The sequence below is a fragment of the Nycticebus coucang genome, chromosome 14 (assembly GCF_027406575.1).
Source record: "Nycticebus coucang isolate mNycCou1 chromosome 14, mNycCou1.pri, whole genome shotgun sequence".
In the NCBI taxonomy this organism is placed as follows: Eukaryota; Metazoa; Chordata; class Mammalia; order Primates; family Lorisidae; genus Nycticebus; species Nycticebus coucang.
The window spans coordinates 54,324,031-54,340,372 of NC_069793.1; the positions used below are offsets into that span (position 1 = coordinate 54,324,031).

Genomic DNA, 16,342 nt, shown 5'->3' on the forward strand with positions numbered 1-16,342 from the left:
CTGGAAAGGACAAGCAGTTTTGGTCACCATCTTGGGTCTTTAGGATTTTGGTTGAAACAAACCGGGCAGGGAAACGAAAATCAGGGGTGCCTCCCTCATAAGCACACTGTCTCTGTTCCCCTCCGCTTCTGTTGGAACTATTTTCACGACCGGTTCCCTTCACTCAGTCAATGGGAGCTTAGAGTTCATCATCTATCCCCGGAGCTGGGGAGGTCAACCTTCTAAGATGGTAAGGCATACAAAGAAAGCAAGGAGGAGGAAGGAAGGAGGGAGAGAAAGGAAGGCTGGAGAGAAGTGGAAAAAAAAAAAAAAAGAAAAAGCCTGGGAATGAGGAAGGAAGAGGTGAGTGGCAAGGGGAGGCGGAACAATGAAGGTCTCAAGCCGTCCGAGGCGCACGGTTCCGGCGGCACGTCCTTCCCGCCCGCCTCCGGCAGCAGCTGCACGCTGCGCAGCGTGTGGGCGCTGAGTCACTGTCCCAGAACTGCGAGCTGCGGTGCAGGTCTTGGGGGGGAGGGGACTAGTCCCGGTTGGCATCTGCAAACTGTTTTTTCTTTTTTTTTCTTTCCTCTTTCATTAAGGCTGTGTGCTGACTCCCACGTAGGAGCACTTATTAAACCGCACGTACTGTCTGAAGGCGCTGGGGACCTTCTGCGCCGGTCGGCAGGGGGCGCTGCAGCCTCGCTTCTGAGCCCCCCGGCTATCTGGCGCGCAGGCCAGGAGAGGACCGGGGTAAACTGGCTGCGGGTTTCCCGTAGAAGTTCGAACATTTTCCTTGGGCAGCTTCTAACTTTTAACACCCGCGGTAGGCAGGGGAAACTCCTCACTTAAAAGGTCTCGGAGACCACCCCAACTCTCCGAGGCGCAATTTCGCGCCGAGTTCTATGATGAACTCTATAAATCTGACACTTGGTTGCGCAACCCAGAGAGTCCAGGCTTGCTTCCCTTCTAGGGCTTACCCTGCTCCGCCCCGCCTGGCTGCCACGCGAGGCGGTGACCTCGGGCGTCTTCGCGAAGTCCTGATTCGCACCCAGGACACGCGCTCTGCGCGCACCACACGGAGGACAGAGCTCGTGACAGCTCAGCCAGTGCAAAGTGGAGCCAGCACGCGAGAGCGCCGCCGACCCACCTTCCCAAGCTAGGTGGTGGAACTCTAAGGCTCCTGGGTGGGCTAGGACCAGGGGCACCTTCCCTCCCTGGACAGAGCCGACAATGAATCAGCATTGAGACAGTTTATTGGTTTGCTGTTCACATATCATTACCCATTTTATGTAAATAGATTATACAGAGACACGGTGCTTCCTTCTTCCACGAGAGGTAATCAGTCTCTATATCGCGTGCGTACACACACACACACACATTCTCCACACATCTAGCATCACAAGCAACGTTACACCTCGCTGAGACATTGGGGTCTTAAAATAAGGGGAAGAGGGAACAATACAATTGCTTTAAAATGCCCTTAATACAATATATAACGTACAAAAATATCTCTATATTTGAAGTTACAAAAACAAATTTTGACAGCAACAAACTTAAATATTGATAATTACCTCTGTATGTACAACACGCATTGCACTTTTCCTCTCTCGGTTTTGGAAAGTTCAAGTAATAGTGAGGCTTGAGCCTTGGTGGGTGACACCCCATGAGAAATGAGTTTGTGGGTGGGCACGGCAGTGGATCAGACCCCTAACCCAGGGGTCTCAGCATTTAATTCTCAGTTTCTCCTATGTGTAAGCCTGGCGGACACTCCCTCAGATTCTTCTGCTCCCTTGGGGCACCCGGGCCTGATCAGGGCAAAGAGAACGCTCCCCCAGGAGGGACCTCTGCCCCGAGGAGGGGCCCCTGCAAAGCCAAAGCTCTCCGCTGGACTGTGCCTCCCACACTCGGGTTCTCCGAAGGGCTGTCACAGACGGGTCCCTACACCGCTCGGTGAGCACTCCGTCTTGGCAGGCACCAGCGGGAGGCTTGCGCGACTGTTTGCTGCTGCCACAGGAGCCTATATCCTAAGTAGAGTGGCACGCCCTTGGTGCACCCCGAAGGCTGGAGACCCGCGTGCCTGTGGCTCTGAAGAAAGAGTCCGATCTCGGCCGGCCACTGACAGGGAGCGCCTGCGCCGACGGCCGTACCCCTGAGGGCTGATCTTGCTCCTGGGAGCGACGCCGTCCTTGTCCTTGTCTGTGAACTGGTAGATCTGGTGTGCCAGCTTCTGCACGGTGCACGTCCCGAAGCGACAGCCAAAGCTTCGGAGGCCCTGGAAGTTGTTCATGCTCTGGCGGTAGCGCTTGACTCGGATGCGGGCGGCGTCAGGACTGCTGGAGAGAGGAAGGAAGACAACTTGAGACCCCATCAAGCAGAGCTTTGGTCCCAGCGACCAGGAATCAGAGTCATTCTAGGACCACAGAGAGCTGGAAACTGCATCCTAGCTGCCATCTAGCCCTGACGATGCCAGAGCCAGGATAGTGGAGGAGAGTTCTGCCCGCGCACTTCCCCTGGAGCCCTGCCCGGAGCTGTACGGAGCGTAATTACCTGTCCTGGGAGCTTCGAGAGGCGCCCTTCAGGTCCTGGGGCCGAAAGAGAGTCTGGGCAGGCCCAGCCTTCAAGTCAGCGGGCCCGGTGGGGTAGCTGCTGGACACTCGCAGTTCCCTCTTCCCACGACTTAGAGCCCATTTATTCCACCTGGAAAACACAAGCAAAGCCGATTTGCGTGCATCCAGGCGACGTGCTGGCCCGTCCCTGCTCCCATTCACCTCTAAACCCTTGGGACCGACAGTCAGTTCCCGGTGTCTGTCAGGTACCAAGACTGGGGAAGGGGCCGCTGCCCCGGACTCACTTCTTTCGGAACTCTGACGCCACATCTAGCCTCGCAGCGTCCGCGCTTAGGAAGGCGAGTGAGCCCAGGTACATGAGGGCGACTGAAATCAGCTTCATGTCAGCGGCGATGTTCAGATCCTGGAAAAGTAGAGACAGAAGCCGAGCGTGAGCATCCGGGCAGCTGCACAGCTCGGGTGGGGGCCTCGGTGCTGGCGGTCTGAGTCCGTACTCTGTCTCAGACGCTTATCTCCCCGGGACGCAGCGAGGCGCCAGAGAAGTTTGCACCCTCCAGGCTGGTGACAGGCCCCGAGGGGAGGCAGCTGCACCGCGCCAGGCTCCCAGAGGATCCCTGCATAACTACTTGGAACTTGACTAGCAGAGCAAAGGGGATTGAGTCTCTGAAGCTCCAGCTGTATATGAGCTGGGCCTGGGATGTGAAATGTACCCCTCAGAGGATCCCCCAAAGTGGATTATTCCCCTCACCCAGTTCTCCCAGTTTCCGGCCTTGGCAACTCACCCCCAACCCCTTCAATTTGCTGGGGCACCTACCTGCGAAGAAAGTGTTTGGTCAAGTACTTGAAGGAGAAAGTCCAAGACGTCCGTCTGGCAGTGGCAAAACCCCAAAGTCCAAGCCCTGCCGCGGTGAGAAGCCAGAAGTGGTAAGGGTAGAGTTGTTCTGTCTAGTGTCACCAAGAAACCACTGAGGGGCTAGTGCCGGTTCCTGCACTTTATAAGAGCTCTGGGAGACAGGGGCGGGGCCTGGGATGCCCCGCCGCCCTCCCTTTCTTTCTTGGGCGCACGCGCTTCTGCGGTCGGGAGCGCGCATTGCTTGCCTGTGAGTGGGGGTAGGGCTGGGGGTAAGAGGTGGGGTGAGAGTGGAGTGAGGGGTGCATGGGGAAGTCTTCACTGCCCAGAAGACGCAGAGATGGTCGCCAGGAGGTTAATGCAGGAACTGCCACAGCCCTAACTCTCTGGGCGCAGGGTTCAGACAGTAAGCCAGGACTAAGGAGGGCCAGTACAGTATTCCGGGGTCTTTGCTCCGGACCTATGCAGCGCAGAACGCAGCGCCTGCAGGCAAAGAAAAGCGAGAGCTCGCAGCGGGTACCGCGCAGATGGTCCGAGTCCGGGACCTGGGGAGCTGTGGCCTCGAGGGGACCGCGCCCCCTGCCGGCTTGGCGTCTGACCTGGCGGCGACCCCAGACTCCCACCGAGCTGCTGGGACAGTGCATAGAGCAGAACCCGGGGAGCGGGGCTCGCTAGCCATTTGAGAGCGGCCGAAACCCCGGGTTTCGGGATGGACTAGTAAGATTTCACAATAGGGGCAAGGCTCAGAAAGGCTGAATTGAGAATTGGGATTTGGTGGGGGGGAAGTATCAGAAGTGCCAGAATTTACATGCCTATTTGGAAATACAGGAATAACCAAAATTAGAAAGACTTCTTTTTTTCATTTTGTCCCCTTTGCAATCCAATTATGCCATATAAGGTTATAACCTGAGAGTTTGCTTGGTTGCCTTCATTCATTCATTGTAAACGTGAGAATTGACTGCCAAAGAATACACTAATGCTTCACGTATGTTAATCACTTCACAGTGTACAAAGCACAGCCACGTCCTCCTCTCCTTTGATCTTAGCTCAAACCCTCGAGTTAGATGAGAAAGGTAACACAAATTTGCTCACTGCACCAAGTAGAAAATTGAAGTCCAGAGAGGGGAAGTTTCTTGCCCAAAGTCACACTGCAGGTAGGGAGCAGTAGAGTTCTGATTCTGCCAGACAAGCAGGCAAGGCCGACCGGAGCGCGCCCCGGATTCTTCTAAGCTGGGGTCACCATCTCCCAAGGGGGCAAAGGAGAGTCCCATCCCCCGCCCAAGGATTTGTGCCTGTTCATGATGAATCACTCCAAATGCGTTTGTCACCTACTTGTGCTCTTCCATCACCTCTTCTTGACTACACTTTCTTACTTCTCTTCTGGGAGCCAAACTGGGGAGGCAACGCTCAGCACCGCCGGGCTGGCTACTTTTTACAAGTGAGTTTCCGGTATCCTGTCCCCTACGACCTCACACGACTGCCCTGAAGCTTAGCTACTACAATTCGCTTTGTGAAGGTGGACAAGTCACGTTTCTTTTCTAATGCTCGCATCTAGAACCTGCCCCCAGCAGACCTCTAAGCTTCCTCCTACCTGCTGTGCTGTACTGATTCTGAGATCCAGTGTAAAGACCGCTGGGAGCAGGTCGCGCGGACCTTGCCCACAGAGTGGTCTGGGCCCCACACTGCTGGCTCAGCCGCCTTTTAGCTCTCAGGACTGAACAGTGGACATTGCACCTGGGGGAAGAAATGGCCGCGCAGAGGTTATTTATTCTGTCAGCTCTTCCTGGAGGGAGTCACCTGAGCGGACCTGAGTTTCAGCTGAGGGCTGGAGACAGATTCCTGGTCCTGGCTCTGGTAAATTTCAGACGCTGAGGGTCAGAGGGTTACAGCATAGCGAACTGGCCTGGCTCAGCCCGTCTGGCTGGCCGCAGGACAGTCACCGCAGTAGACTGCGTCAGGTGGCTCGTCTGTACGCACTGCAGACAGCAGGTTTGCTGTGTGCCTGCTGTTTCCAGGAGCCTCCCCAGCCTAACTATTGTTTTTTCTTTTTTCTCGTCTCCACGCTCTGGTTTCCTTTCACGTCAGCCCTTGCAGGTCGAGCTCCTTGAACTGACCTAGTACAGGACGGCTTGTCTGTAAGTCTCTCAGAGGATGCGACCTACTTGTCGCCTGCTTCCAGCTGGGTCCGCGCCAGGACAGGTTTTACTTTCATTTCTCCCGCGCGAGTCTCCGAATGCGGGGGAGGTCAAGGACAGCTGGGCGCTGGCAGTGGGCCAGGGAAGGTCTCGTGGTCTGGACTCGTTCCTTCCAGTCTCCACCAGAGTTGAGGGGTTCAGTGTACAGGGAACTCCTGGGCTGTTCCGCCTTGCTTCCTCGCTGTATCTTCCAGGCAAGTCTGGGATTCCTTAGGCAAACAGCTCTCGCTTTGGGTACAGGATCTCAAGGTGTGCCCTTGGCTCAAACTTTTTTTCGAGCTGCAGGTGGCTCCAGAAGGAAGGCAAACCCAGGAGTGGAGGAAGTCTCAATGGCTCGCCTCTGCCAACCTCGACTGCCTACGCCAGCTGCATCTGGGTTGTGCCAGGATTTCCCACCTGAGAGCCTTGGCACGCGCCTTATCAGCCTGAGTGCACTTTGTCTCTCTGGCACTTACACGTATGTCGCTTGAGAACAAAGCCAATTCTTTCTTAAAGTGAAGTCCTGCCTAGATTGGCAGTTCAGAGGATTTTGCTAGAAAACTCATATCTTGGCAAGTGTGTGTGTGTGTGTGTGTGTGTGTGTGTGCGCGCGCGCATTAATGGTTAAGCAGCAGGGAGAGGGCTGAGTGCTCACCAACCCTTTGTAGGGTTAAAGCTGAAAAAAATTTGCCACAAAAAAAATCGCATCTATTTTTTTTCTCATGAAATCTCGAGTTTGCTTACTTAATCATCGTTAAAGACAAAAAAAATCACTAGAATGCATTTTTGGTCCAATGTTCCTATCTAGAAGGAAACACCACAGCAGGAGTTCTGATCCTGGTGATTTGTTAACATGCGTTTCATCTATTCAAGTTACAGTGATTGTAGATTCACATTGAACCTAGACAGTACAAGGAAGGAAGGAAGGAAGTGAAGGAAGAAACATCTTTAAAATCTCATTGGCAAGAAAAGAGAAAAGAAATCCTGGTTAATAAAGATCCACTTTTTTTGTACTTAGGAATTTAAGATGTCAGACTATAAACCTCCATTGTAATAAATGTGTATATCCCGATATCCTATATACAGACATAAGTACACATATGCTAAAGGCTTGTTGCATAACAGTATTTCAACTCCTTCACATTCCAGTTGAATGATTCTTAGGCCTTACCAAGACTTACTCTTAGTAATGTTTGGAGTTTTAAAAAAATACGTGCAGGTGGCGCCTGTGGCTCAGTGAGTAGAGCGCCGGCCCGTATGCTGAGGGTGGCGGGTTCAAACCCAGCCCCTGCCAAACTGCAACAAAAAAATAGCTGGGCGTTGTGGCGCGCGCCTGTAGTCCCAGCTACTCGGGAGGCTGAGGCAAGAGAATCGCGTAAGCCCAAGAGTTAGAGGTTGCTGTGAGCCGTGTGACGCCACAGCACTCTACTCGAGGGTGGTACAGTGAGACTCTGTCTCTACAAAAAAAAAAAAGTCTGTAAGACCTGAAAAAAAAAAAAAATACGTGCAGTAGTGTTTTCTCAGCTAATGCTGTGGACATAGTTCCTAAAGCAAAGCCAAGGTGATCACATTCAGGTCTTTTCGAAAAGCAATGAGAAGTAATAAATATTAATGGTATTAGGGATATAACAATAACCAAAATGTGAATAGTAAGTGCTTTGCATAATTATCTCAGATGCCTCTTTTTTCAAACAGGAAAATTTAAGACATATTTATTATTTATATAGTTCGAAAGGCCTGTTAACCTAAGGGCTTGTTTACAAAGTTCATTTGAAAACACAGTTTAAGATACATCCTGAAGTCATAACACAAAGTTGTTTAGAGAAGGGCCATAATCAGTCTTGTGGATTTGGTTTCACTGGGAGAAGTAAAACAGGATACAAAGCCCAAGGTACTTTTTGGGGATCTCTAGCTTCTCCAAGGAACTAATAAAAATATAGATACTTTCCAGAAAAATGAAGATTTATATAAGCCAGTTAAAGCATTAAATAGGCACAGAGGAGGTTCACCAAGTTAAAAACCCTGTCACAAAATAAAAAGTCCTGTTTCTATATTTTTATTTTTTATTTTTTTAAACTTATTAATTTTTTTCGTAGAGACAGTCTCACTTTATGACCCTCGGTAGAGTGCCGTGGCATCACACTGCTCACAGCAACCTCCAACTCTTGGGCTTAAGCGATTCTCTTGCCTCAGCCTCCAGAGTCGCTGGTACTACAGGTGCCTGCCACAACGCCCCGCTATTTTTTTTTGTTGTTACAGTTTGGCGGGGACTGGGTTTGAACCCGCCACCCTCAGTATATGGGGCCAGCGCCCTACCCACTGAGCCACAGGTGCCACCGGGGCTGGGTTTGAACCCCCCACCTCCAGCATATGGGGCCGGCGCCCTACTCCTTTGAGCCACAGGCACCACCCTTGTTTCTATATTTTTAATTTCTGTCTAATTTGGAGTAGTAGATGCAGGGAGGATAGTTAAACCTCTCTATTTAGGGTAAAATATTTTCCAGACTGTCAGCATAAAGACAGGTAATCTTTTGCTGCTTTCTTTTTTGCTCTCCTACACAGAACAGAAACAGACACAGCCAGAAGGCAAACCTTCCTGAAGCTTAAAGAAGGTGAATTGCTGCAGGACAAATGAAAGAGGAGACAGAGTAGGTGGTAACATAAAAGAAGCTTGTTATATTAACAGCTATCATGGAACAAGATGATATGACTTCAAGAGAAATTTACTACTGATGGTGCAATCAATGGCATTAATGAATGGGTGATAAAAGAGATGATTAGCTCTTTGGGGGTCATCCTTAGCCAAAGAGAAGGGTGTTAATGGGAGCAACCATCATCCTTCCTATCTCCAGTTCTCTCCTGTTCTCTATTAAATTAGAAGAACCAGCAAAATAAAACAATTCTTTTTTTTTTGAGATAGAAAAAGTTATTTTTATTTAATACAACAATGAGGAATAATTCAAGAAATAAGGTATTTGAGGGCGGCGCCTGTGGCTCAAGGAGTAGGGCACCAGTCCCATATGCCGGAGGTGGCGGGTTCAAACCCAGCCCCAGCCAAAAACCACAAAAAAAATAAATAAATAAGTTATTTGAAAAGGTATTCTTCTTTATTGATGAGCATATTTTATTAACAAGGACCATTTCTCTGTAGCCGGTGGAAGGAACCAGATCACCTTGGGAACACGCTGCTCAAAGCTGGTCAGCTCATCTTCCTTGCATTTGTCCGTCTGGTAACCAGAAAGCTTCAACTCCTGATTTTGATAAGGAAGACTTTGGAATACTTTCACGTGAATATAATGATTTTCGCTTACTCGTATCTTAATGTAGTAATTTATTCCAGCAACGACTTGAGTTTTATACTCTTCGGCTTCAAATTCTTCATAATTCTTTTTTTTTTTGTAGAGACAGAGTCTCACTTTATCACCCTCGGTAGAGTGCCATGGCGTCACACAGCTCACAGCAACCTCCAACTCCTGGGCTTAAGCGATTCTCTTGCCTCAGCCTCCCGAGTAGCTGGGACTACAGGCGCCTGCCACAACGCCCGGCTATTTTTTGGTTGCAGTTCAGCCGGGGCTGGGTCTGAACCCGCCACCCTCGGTATATGGGGCCGGCGCCTTACCGACTGAGCCACAGGCGCCGCCCTTCATAATTCTTATTTGTTTTTTCTTCAAGCTGTGGTTTAATCTTGTTAGCAATCTCCTGGATTTCTGGAGTGGCACGTTTCATTTCAGTTAAACCTCCAGATATCATTTTGGCTGGTTATTTCTTTGTTGGGTGAGTTGCTGGAAGAGAAGTGATCAGCCAGAATAAAACAATTCTTATACTACATATATTGGCTTGAATGATTTGAAAGTTTATCCATTCCTTCAACAAATATTTACTGATCATGTATTATGTTTCCACCACTAAGTTCTAAACATACAGTAATCATCAATGCAATCATCACTCTTGCCCTCAAGAAGCTTACAGCCTAGTGGGGTAACTGGATGTAAACAAATATTGCTGGGAATAAATACATGATTATAGGTCATGGTAAATGTTCTGAAGGAAATGGAAGACTAGGGGGGATTTAATGTTCCAAATGGAGGAAACAGCAAGTACAAAGCCTTAGAGATGGAAAAGAACTTTGTATGTTATAGAAAACAAAAAGAGGCCCATTTGGTTGGAATATATTGAGTGAAGAAGAGTGGCATGAAATGAGATTAAAGAGGTCATCAAGGTCAGAGTGAAAAGGACACTTTGAAACATGTTGAAGATTCTGCATTTCATTCATAGTAACATGGGAAGCTATTGGTTTAACAACAATAAAGACATTATCTGACATACATTTATTTAGAGGATCATTTTGGCTATTAAATGTGGTAGATGGCGGGGTGTGGTGGCTGATGCCTGGAATCCTAACACCCTGGGGGGCCGAGGTGAGTGGATCACTAGAGCTCAGGAGTTCAAGACCTATCTGAGCGAGAGTGAGATGCGATCTCTAAAACAAAACAAAACAAAATTAGCTGGGTGTTGTGGCGGGCGCCTGTGGGAGGCTGAGGCAAGAGAATCACTTGACCCCAATAGTTTGAAGTTGCTGTGAGCTGTGATGCTACAGCACTCTATATAGGGCAACAAACATAAATAAGTGCGGTGGATGGATTACAAAGGAGCAAGAAGGGAAGCAGCCTAGTGGTGGAAACCTAGAGAAACTGGAGAGCATCTAGTCCCTCTAAAACTCTCTCCTTCTATATACATACAATCACTTCACCCTAAATTCCACTAACAGAACCAGGTTTATGGATATGCACCCTATTCAGTTGTGAAGGGCCTGCACTCAGAAGAGTTTGATACTCTGTCTTGAAATTCTTAATAATTTTTTTTTTTTTGAGACAGTCTCTCTCTCTGTCACCCTGGGTAGAGTGCTGTGGTGTCATAACTCAAGAGCAATCTCAAACTCTTGAGCTTGAGTAATCATTTTGCCCAGCCTCCCAAGTAGCTGGGATTATAAAACTCACAATGCCTGGTGAGTTTTTCTATTTTTAATAGAGATGGGGGGTCTCACTTTTCCTTAGCCTGGTCTTCAATTCCTGAGCTCAGGTGATCCACCTGTCTTGGCCTCCTAAAGTGCTGATATTACAGGTATGAGCCACTGCACCTGGCCAATTCTTAATAATTTTTGAGCAACAGGTCCTACATTTTCATTTTGCACTTGGCTCCACAAATTATGTAGCCAGTCCTGATAACCAAATGCACAATCTAAGGAAAAAATAGCCTTACAAACTCTCACAGAACTTAATTATACTATAGTTGCTAATGTCAGAAAGAACTTCAAATGAGGGTTAAGATACAACCATTCATCTCATCACACACGTGAAAACACCTGTAGGACACTTTCCACCAGCCTACTCTGAAGCCTCCTCCCTATACCCCAGACTTACACTCAAGGTAGAAATAGTGTGTACAAGTTTAATTTTAAGACAGGTTCAATAGCCTGCTTACTATCCTTAAGTTTTACCCATGTAGAAAGCCTGGACCCACAGATGAAGCTAGCTAATCAGTTAGGAATGTATTGTAATAATCAAGGTAAGAGGTGATAATGGCTCAGACTAGTGGGGGGCGGGGGATGAGGGTGGTGAGAAGTGGACATATTTGGAAAGTAGGAACTGCAGGACTGAGTGATGAATGCTGGGTTGAGAGGCAGCTGTCAAGAACAACAATCATTAAGTGTCTTGCTTAGGCAACTGAGTGGTTGAAGATGTAGCACTGGATCAGGGAATTTTCCACCACAGCTGCTTTGTCTCCTTTGTCATAGGTTGGTACAGGCGATTTGAAGAGGTGCTTGCCCTGTCTGTGTATGTTTGGTCAAGACTAAACTCTCATACAGCCTCCTTGAATTATAGTGGCTAACCACAGCAAGCACTTGAAATGACTGTGCAGATCAACCACTTACCACACAATAGGCCACGAGGAGCAACAGGCTGATAAACCTTGTTCACTGGCAATCAGCTCCATTTTGTCTTCTTAAAGCATAAAAGAAAGGAATCTTTAGGTACACATTACTGTGTTGCAGTTTTCCTCCCTTCCTGCTCTTGCCAGCCTTCACTGAAACAACTCAAGCTTTGCTTTATTCCCTTTCTCTTTAGTGAAAGGTGACAGTGGTTGTCTTAGGAAATGGTCTGGCTTTCAGCCAACCTTGGTTATCAGGCTGCCTTGTTAGGACTTATTAATTTCAGCAGCCTGGCAGTTGTTGGCTGAGAAGCAAAGCAAAGCTTCAGTGTATGCAAAATATGTTCATGTGTATACACAAACACAAAGTGGCTTTGTACATATACCTGGGATATGTCAAAAATTGTTTTGTTTTTTTTTTGAGACAGAGTCTCAAGCTGTCGCTGTGGTGTTACAGCTCACAGCCACCTCCAACTCCTGGTCTTAAACAATTTTCTTGCCTCAACCTCCCAGGTAGCTGGGACTACAGGCGCCTGTAGTAACACCCAGCTATTTTTTTTGTTGCAGCTGTCATCGTAGTTTTAGCTGGCCCGGGCCAGGTTCGAACCTGTCAGCCTCAGTGTACATGGGTGGTGCCCTACCCACTGAGCTATGGGCGCTGCCCTCAAAATTGTTATATGATAAAATGCCCATTTGTAAATGAACTGGCAGGCTGAACTGACCTTAACACATGGAATATGGCTAAAAGCAGAAGGCATTTGATTCTAAACTTAAAAACAACTAAATTTTGATTTTTTTTTTAAAAAGCACTTGCAAATGAAATAAAAGTCAACACATTTCAAAAGTAAAATAGGACTCCTATCACTACAAAGTTAACTCAAAATGGATCAAAGGACTAAACAGAAGACTAAAACTTGGAAGAAAACATAAATTTTCATAAACTTGTATTTGGTAATAGATTCTTAAATTAGACACTAAAAGCATAGGAAACAGACAAAAAAATTAGACTTCATCAACATTAAAGACTTTTGAGAGTCCAAAGACATTATTGAGAAAATGAAAAGTCAACCTATAGAATGAGAAAACATCTGTAAATCACATATCTGATAAGGACTAGTATATAGAATATATAAAAAACTCTTACAACTCAACAACCAAAAGACAAAGGAATCAGTTTAAAAATGGGCAAAGGCCTTGAATAGACATTTCTCCAAAGAAGATTTAGAAATCGTCAATAGGGCGGCGCCTGTGGCTCAGTCGGTAGGGCGCCGGCCCCATATACTGAGGGTGGTGGGTTCAAACCCAGCCCCGGCCAAACTGCAACCAAAAAATAGCCAGGCGTTGTGGCGGGCACCTGTAGTCCCAGCTACTTGGGAGGCTGAGGCAAGAGAATCGCTTAATCCCAGGAGTTGGAAGTTGCTGTGAGCTGTGTGTGGCGATGGCACTCTACTGAGGGCCATAAAGTGAGACTATGTCTCTACAAAAAAAAAAAAAGAAATCATCAATAAACACATGAAAAGATACTCAATATCATTAGCCATTAGGGAAATGCAAATTAGGACTACAAGGTAATACAACTTCACATCCACTTAGATGTCTGTAACAAAAAAAAAGAAAAAAAGAAAAAACACCAGGAAAACAAGTGTGGACCAAGATGTAGAGTAACTGGAACCTTGTACTTTGCTGTGGGAGTGCAGAATAATGCAGCTGCTTTGGGAAACAGTTTGGTGGCTCCTCAAAAAACTAAACATAGAATTACCATATGATTCAGGCATTCCACTCCTAAAAATAAACCTCAGAGAATTGAAAGCAGGTATTCAAACAACTACTTGTATGTACATGCATGTTCATAGCCACACTATTCACAATGCCAAAAGGTGAAAACAACCCAAATGTCCATCAATAGCTGAACAAAATGTGTTATATACATACAATTATTATTCAGTCATAAAAGAGAATGAAGTACTGATACTTTAACCTGATGCTTCCACATGTATAGAAGTTGGAAACAATATACTAAAAAACCCAGACACATAAAAGTCACATATTGTATGATTCCATTTATACTACGTATGAAATATTCATAATAGGCAAATCCATAGAGCCAGAAAACAAATTGGTGGTTGATAGGGGCTGGGGAATGGAGGAATAGGAATGACTGCGTAATGGTTGCGGGTTTTTTTTTTTTGGTGATGAAAATGTTTTGTAAATAGTTAGGCGTGACAGTTGTACAACATTGTGAATGCACTTAATGCCACTGAATTGTACAATTTATTTATTTAGAGACAGAGTTTTACTCTGTTGCCCCAGGCTAGAGTGTCATGGAATCAACCTAGTTCACAGCAACTTCAAACTCCTGGCCTGAACTGATCCCCCTTGCCTCATCTTGAGTAGCTGGGACTACAGGTGCCTGCCATAATGCGCAGCTAGTTTTTTTATTTTTGGTAGAGACAGGTCTCTGTTGCTCAGGCTGGTCTGGAACTGAGGTCAAGCAAATCCACCCATCTCAGACTCCCAGAGTGCTAGGATTACACTGTGTGAGCCATTGTGCCCGGCCATGAATTGTGTGTTTTAAAATGGTAAATTTTATGATTTTTATCCCAATATTTTAAAAAGAAATAAAATCGTGAAGGAATACGTCATTTGCCTGGCAAATCTAATGGGCTGTCATACAAAGACAGATTTTATTTTTTTCTGGATAGTTCCAGAGAGCAGAATCAGGGGAAGTTATAGTAGGACAACTCTGACATAATAAGGAAGGACTTTCTAACAATAGGACTGTTTAATCCAATGGGCTGCCTCCCAAGGAAGGAAGATTACTTTGTACCTAAAGTGATCAAGTCGGACTTTGAGTTCTCCAGGAAGTTATAGATTCCTACATGAGGTTGTGGTTGGGGTTTTTTGGTTTAATTATTTTCAAGATAAATCCATCTTCCCTTCACCCCTGTAACTTTTAAACTATTCCAGTTTGACGATTAGCAATTTACAGAGGTCTTTTTTTTTTTTTTTGTAGAGACAGAGTCTCACTGTACCGCCCTCGGGTAGAGTGCCGTGGTGTCACACAGCTCACAGCAACCTCTAACTTTTGGGCTTACGCGACCTCCCGAGCAGCTGGGACTACAGGCGCCCGCCACAACGCCCGGCCATTTTTTTGTTGCAGTTTGGCCGGGGCTGGGTTTGAACCCGCCACCCTCGGCATATGGGGCCAGCACTCTACTCACTGAGCCACAGGCGCCGCCAATTTACAGAGGTCTTAAAGTATTCCTTCAGTTTCAGTTCTTCCAGTACAGCCCAACCCTCTCAATCTGTAGAGGAAGCAAGTGTGGCATAGAAAGAGGAAATACTCAATTATAGTATAGTAAGTCTTCAGCAGCTGAGATGGCAACTCTTGGAGTCATCGCAAGTTCTTGCTGGTAGTTTGGGGGAACTCGCTCACTTGCCTCATTAAAAATATTTGTTAAGCACCTACTACATACTAAGCACTTTGCTAGATATCTTACATGTAAATGGGAAGAATGAAACCTTCCAACAATAGTGAGCAGTGATAAGCAACCACGAAGATAACTTCCAAACCATAGAGATTTCTAAAACTTTGGTTTAATTCTACTGTCGAAACTTCATGAGGTATTTATTAACGAGTGACACAGTATGGGTACGCTCTTCTGAATGTTCTCCCAGTCAAATTCGAAACGATCAACAGGAGGTTCAACAAAAATGCAAGCGATTTAGATAATCCCGCGACTGGAAGGATGATGAGATCCCCTGATTCATTTTATCTCGTGGCTGAGACGGAAAGTTGGAAGTTACCACCTGCTCCGGCGGCAAGAGCCCTGGGATCGCTGCAAAGGGAAGCAAGCCCAGGCGGGTGGGGCTCCCCGGGGAAGACCAGCCCAGTTCAGGAGGATCCCGGGGATGGCGCGTTCCTCGTGGAATCTGGCTCCCCCGGGCACTCCGGGGGAAGCCCAGGCCGACTGCCCCCGGCCCACCCCGCACTGAAACCCGAGGCACCTTTGAGGATTGCGCAAAAGCCTCTCCTTCCCCCGCCTGCTCGGCGGCATGTTTCTAAAATTCCCATCTGCAAAACATAAACAGGAAACGTGCAGCAAAAGGCCTGGCGGTGCAAATTCCTTGTTTCCAGGCGAGGGCGGGAGAATCTCATCTTTGCTGGCGGTGATGGTGGTGGGTAGTCGAACCAGCAAACTTTCCAAGTGATCCCTCAACTCTCCCCGTCCGTTCTCCCAAATCCAAAAGGAAAGAAGAGAGAAGGCGGAAGGAAGGGACCCCCTGCTTTAGGAAAAATAGGGAGGGGGGCTGTGAAGAAGCAGCCAGGCCGCAAAGTGAACCACCTCTAGCGGTTGCAGTGGGAGCGCGTGTAGGGAACAAGCTCGGCCGCCCACTCCCCGTGCACAGCAGTCGGAGCGGCCGGCTGAGGGTGGGGTCGGGGGTGGGCTGCCCGCCTCCCTCCGGGCTCCCGGCCACCGAGCCCGCGGGGTGGGGGTGGGGGCGGGGGAGGGGCGGGCGCGAGGCGCCGCGCAGGCGCAGAGCGCGCCTCGGTTGTCAAACATGGCTGAAGTGCCGCCGCTGCCGCTACTGCTGCTGCAGGGAAAATGCTGAGCCCTCCCGGGCCGGGTGGGCGGCGGCGGCGAGGGCGGCGACGGGGACCCGCTTCCCGGGCGCGGCGGCGGCGGCTATGGCCCGGCTGGCCGACTACTTCATCGTGGTAGGCTACGACCACGAGAAGCCAGGTAAGGGTGTGGGGCGGGCGCCGCCCCCGCCTCCCCGCCCCCCGGCCGCTGTCCAGTGGGCTCCGCGGGGCCGGGCGTCCGGGCCGGGAGGCGGGGAGG

The 16,342-nt window shown here is 48.3% G+C and overlaps 2 protein-coding genes across 5 annotated transcripts in view; one reads left to right on the plus strand and one right to left on the minus strand.

Moving 5' to 3' along the window:
* Positions 1-1,214: 1,214 nt before the first annotated feature.
* ADM (adrenomedullin) lies at positions 1,215-3,514 on the minus strand. Of its 2 annotated transcripts, none has more exons than XM_053560490.1 (4): positions 3,361-3,514; positions 2,831-2,949; positions 2,527-2,676; positions 1,215-2,309 (listed from the first exon to the last, which is right to left on the minus strand). In XM_053560490.1, exons 2-4 carry the CDS (start codon positions 2,926-2,928, stop codon positions 1,997-1,999), a joined length of 561 nt encoding a protein of 186 aa, XP_053416465.1. In that variant the 5' UTR covers positions 2,929-2,949; positions 3,361-3,514; the 3' UTR covers positions 1,215-1,996. The 2 variants fall into 2 exon arrangements, with proteins under 2 accessions (XP_053416465.1, XP_053416464.1); XM_053560489.1 differs by having other exon boundaries at positions 1,215-2,312; positions 3,361-3,512.
* A 12,597-nt stretch (positions 3,515-16,111) lies between these two features.
* Positions 16,112-16,342, plus strand: part of SBF2 (SET binding factor 2) — a 471,093-nt gene continuing 470,862 nt past the window's right edge. For all 3 annotated transcript variants that reach the window (XM_053560079.1, XM_053560081.1, XM_053560083.1), the window contains exon 1: positions 16,112-16,243. In XM_053560079.1, coding sequence (XP_053416054.1) covers positions 16,189-16,243 — 55 coding nt within the window. In that variant the 5' untranslated portion in view covers positions 16,112-16,188. The remainder of the gene's footprint in view (positions 16,244-16,342) is intronic.

Bases quoted from the DNA above. Each gene is read 5' to 3' on its own strand.
- ADM (XM_053560489.1), bottom strand. From the start codon at position 2,928: ATGAAGCTGATTTCAGTCGCCCTCATGTACCTGGGCTCACTCGCCTTC. The intron at 2,677-2,830 runs GTGAGTCCGGGG...TGTGTTTTCCAG, and splicing joins GCGTCAGAGTTCCGAAAGAA to GTGGAATAAATGGGCTCTAA. The intron at 2,313-2,526 runs GTAATTACGCTC...TCCTCTCTCCAG, and splicing joins TCTCGAAGCTCCCAGGACAG to CAGTCCTGACGCCGCCCGCA.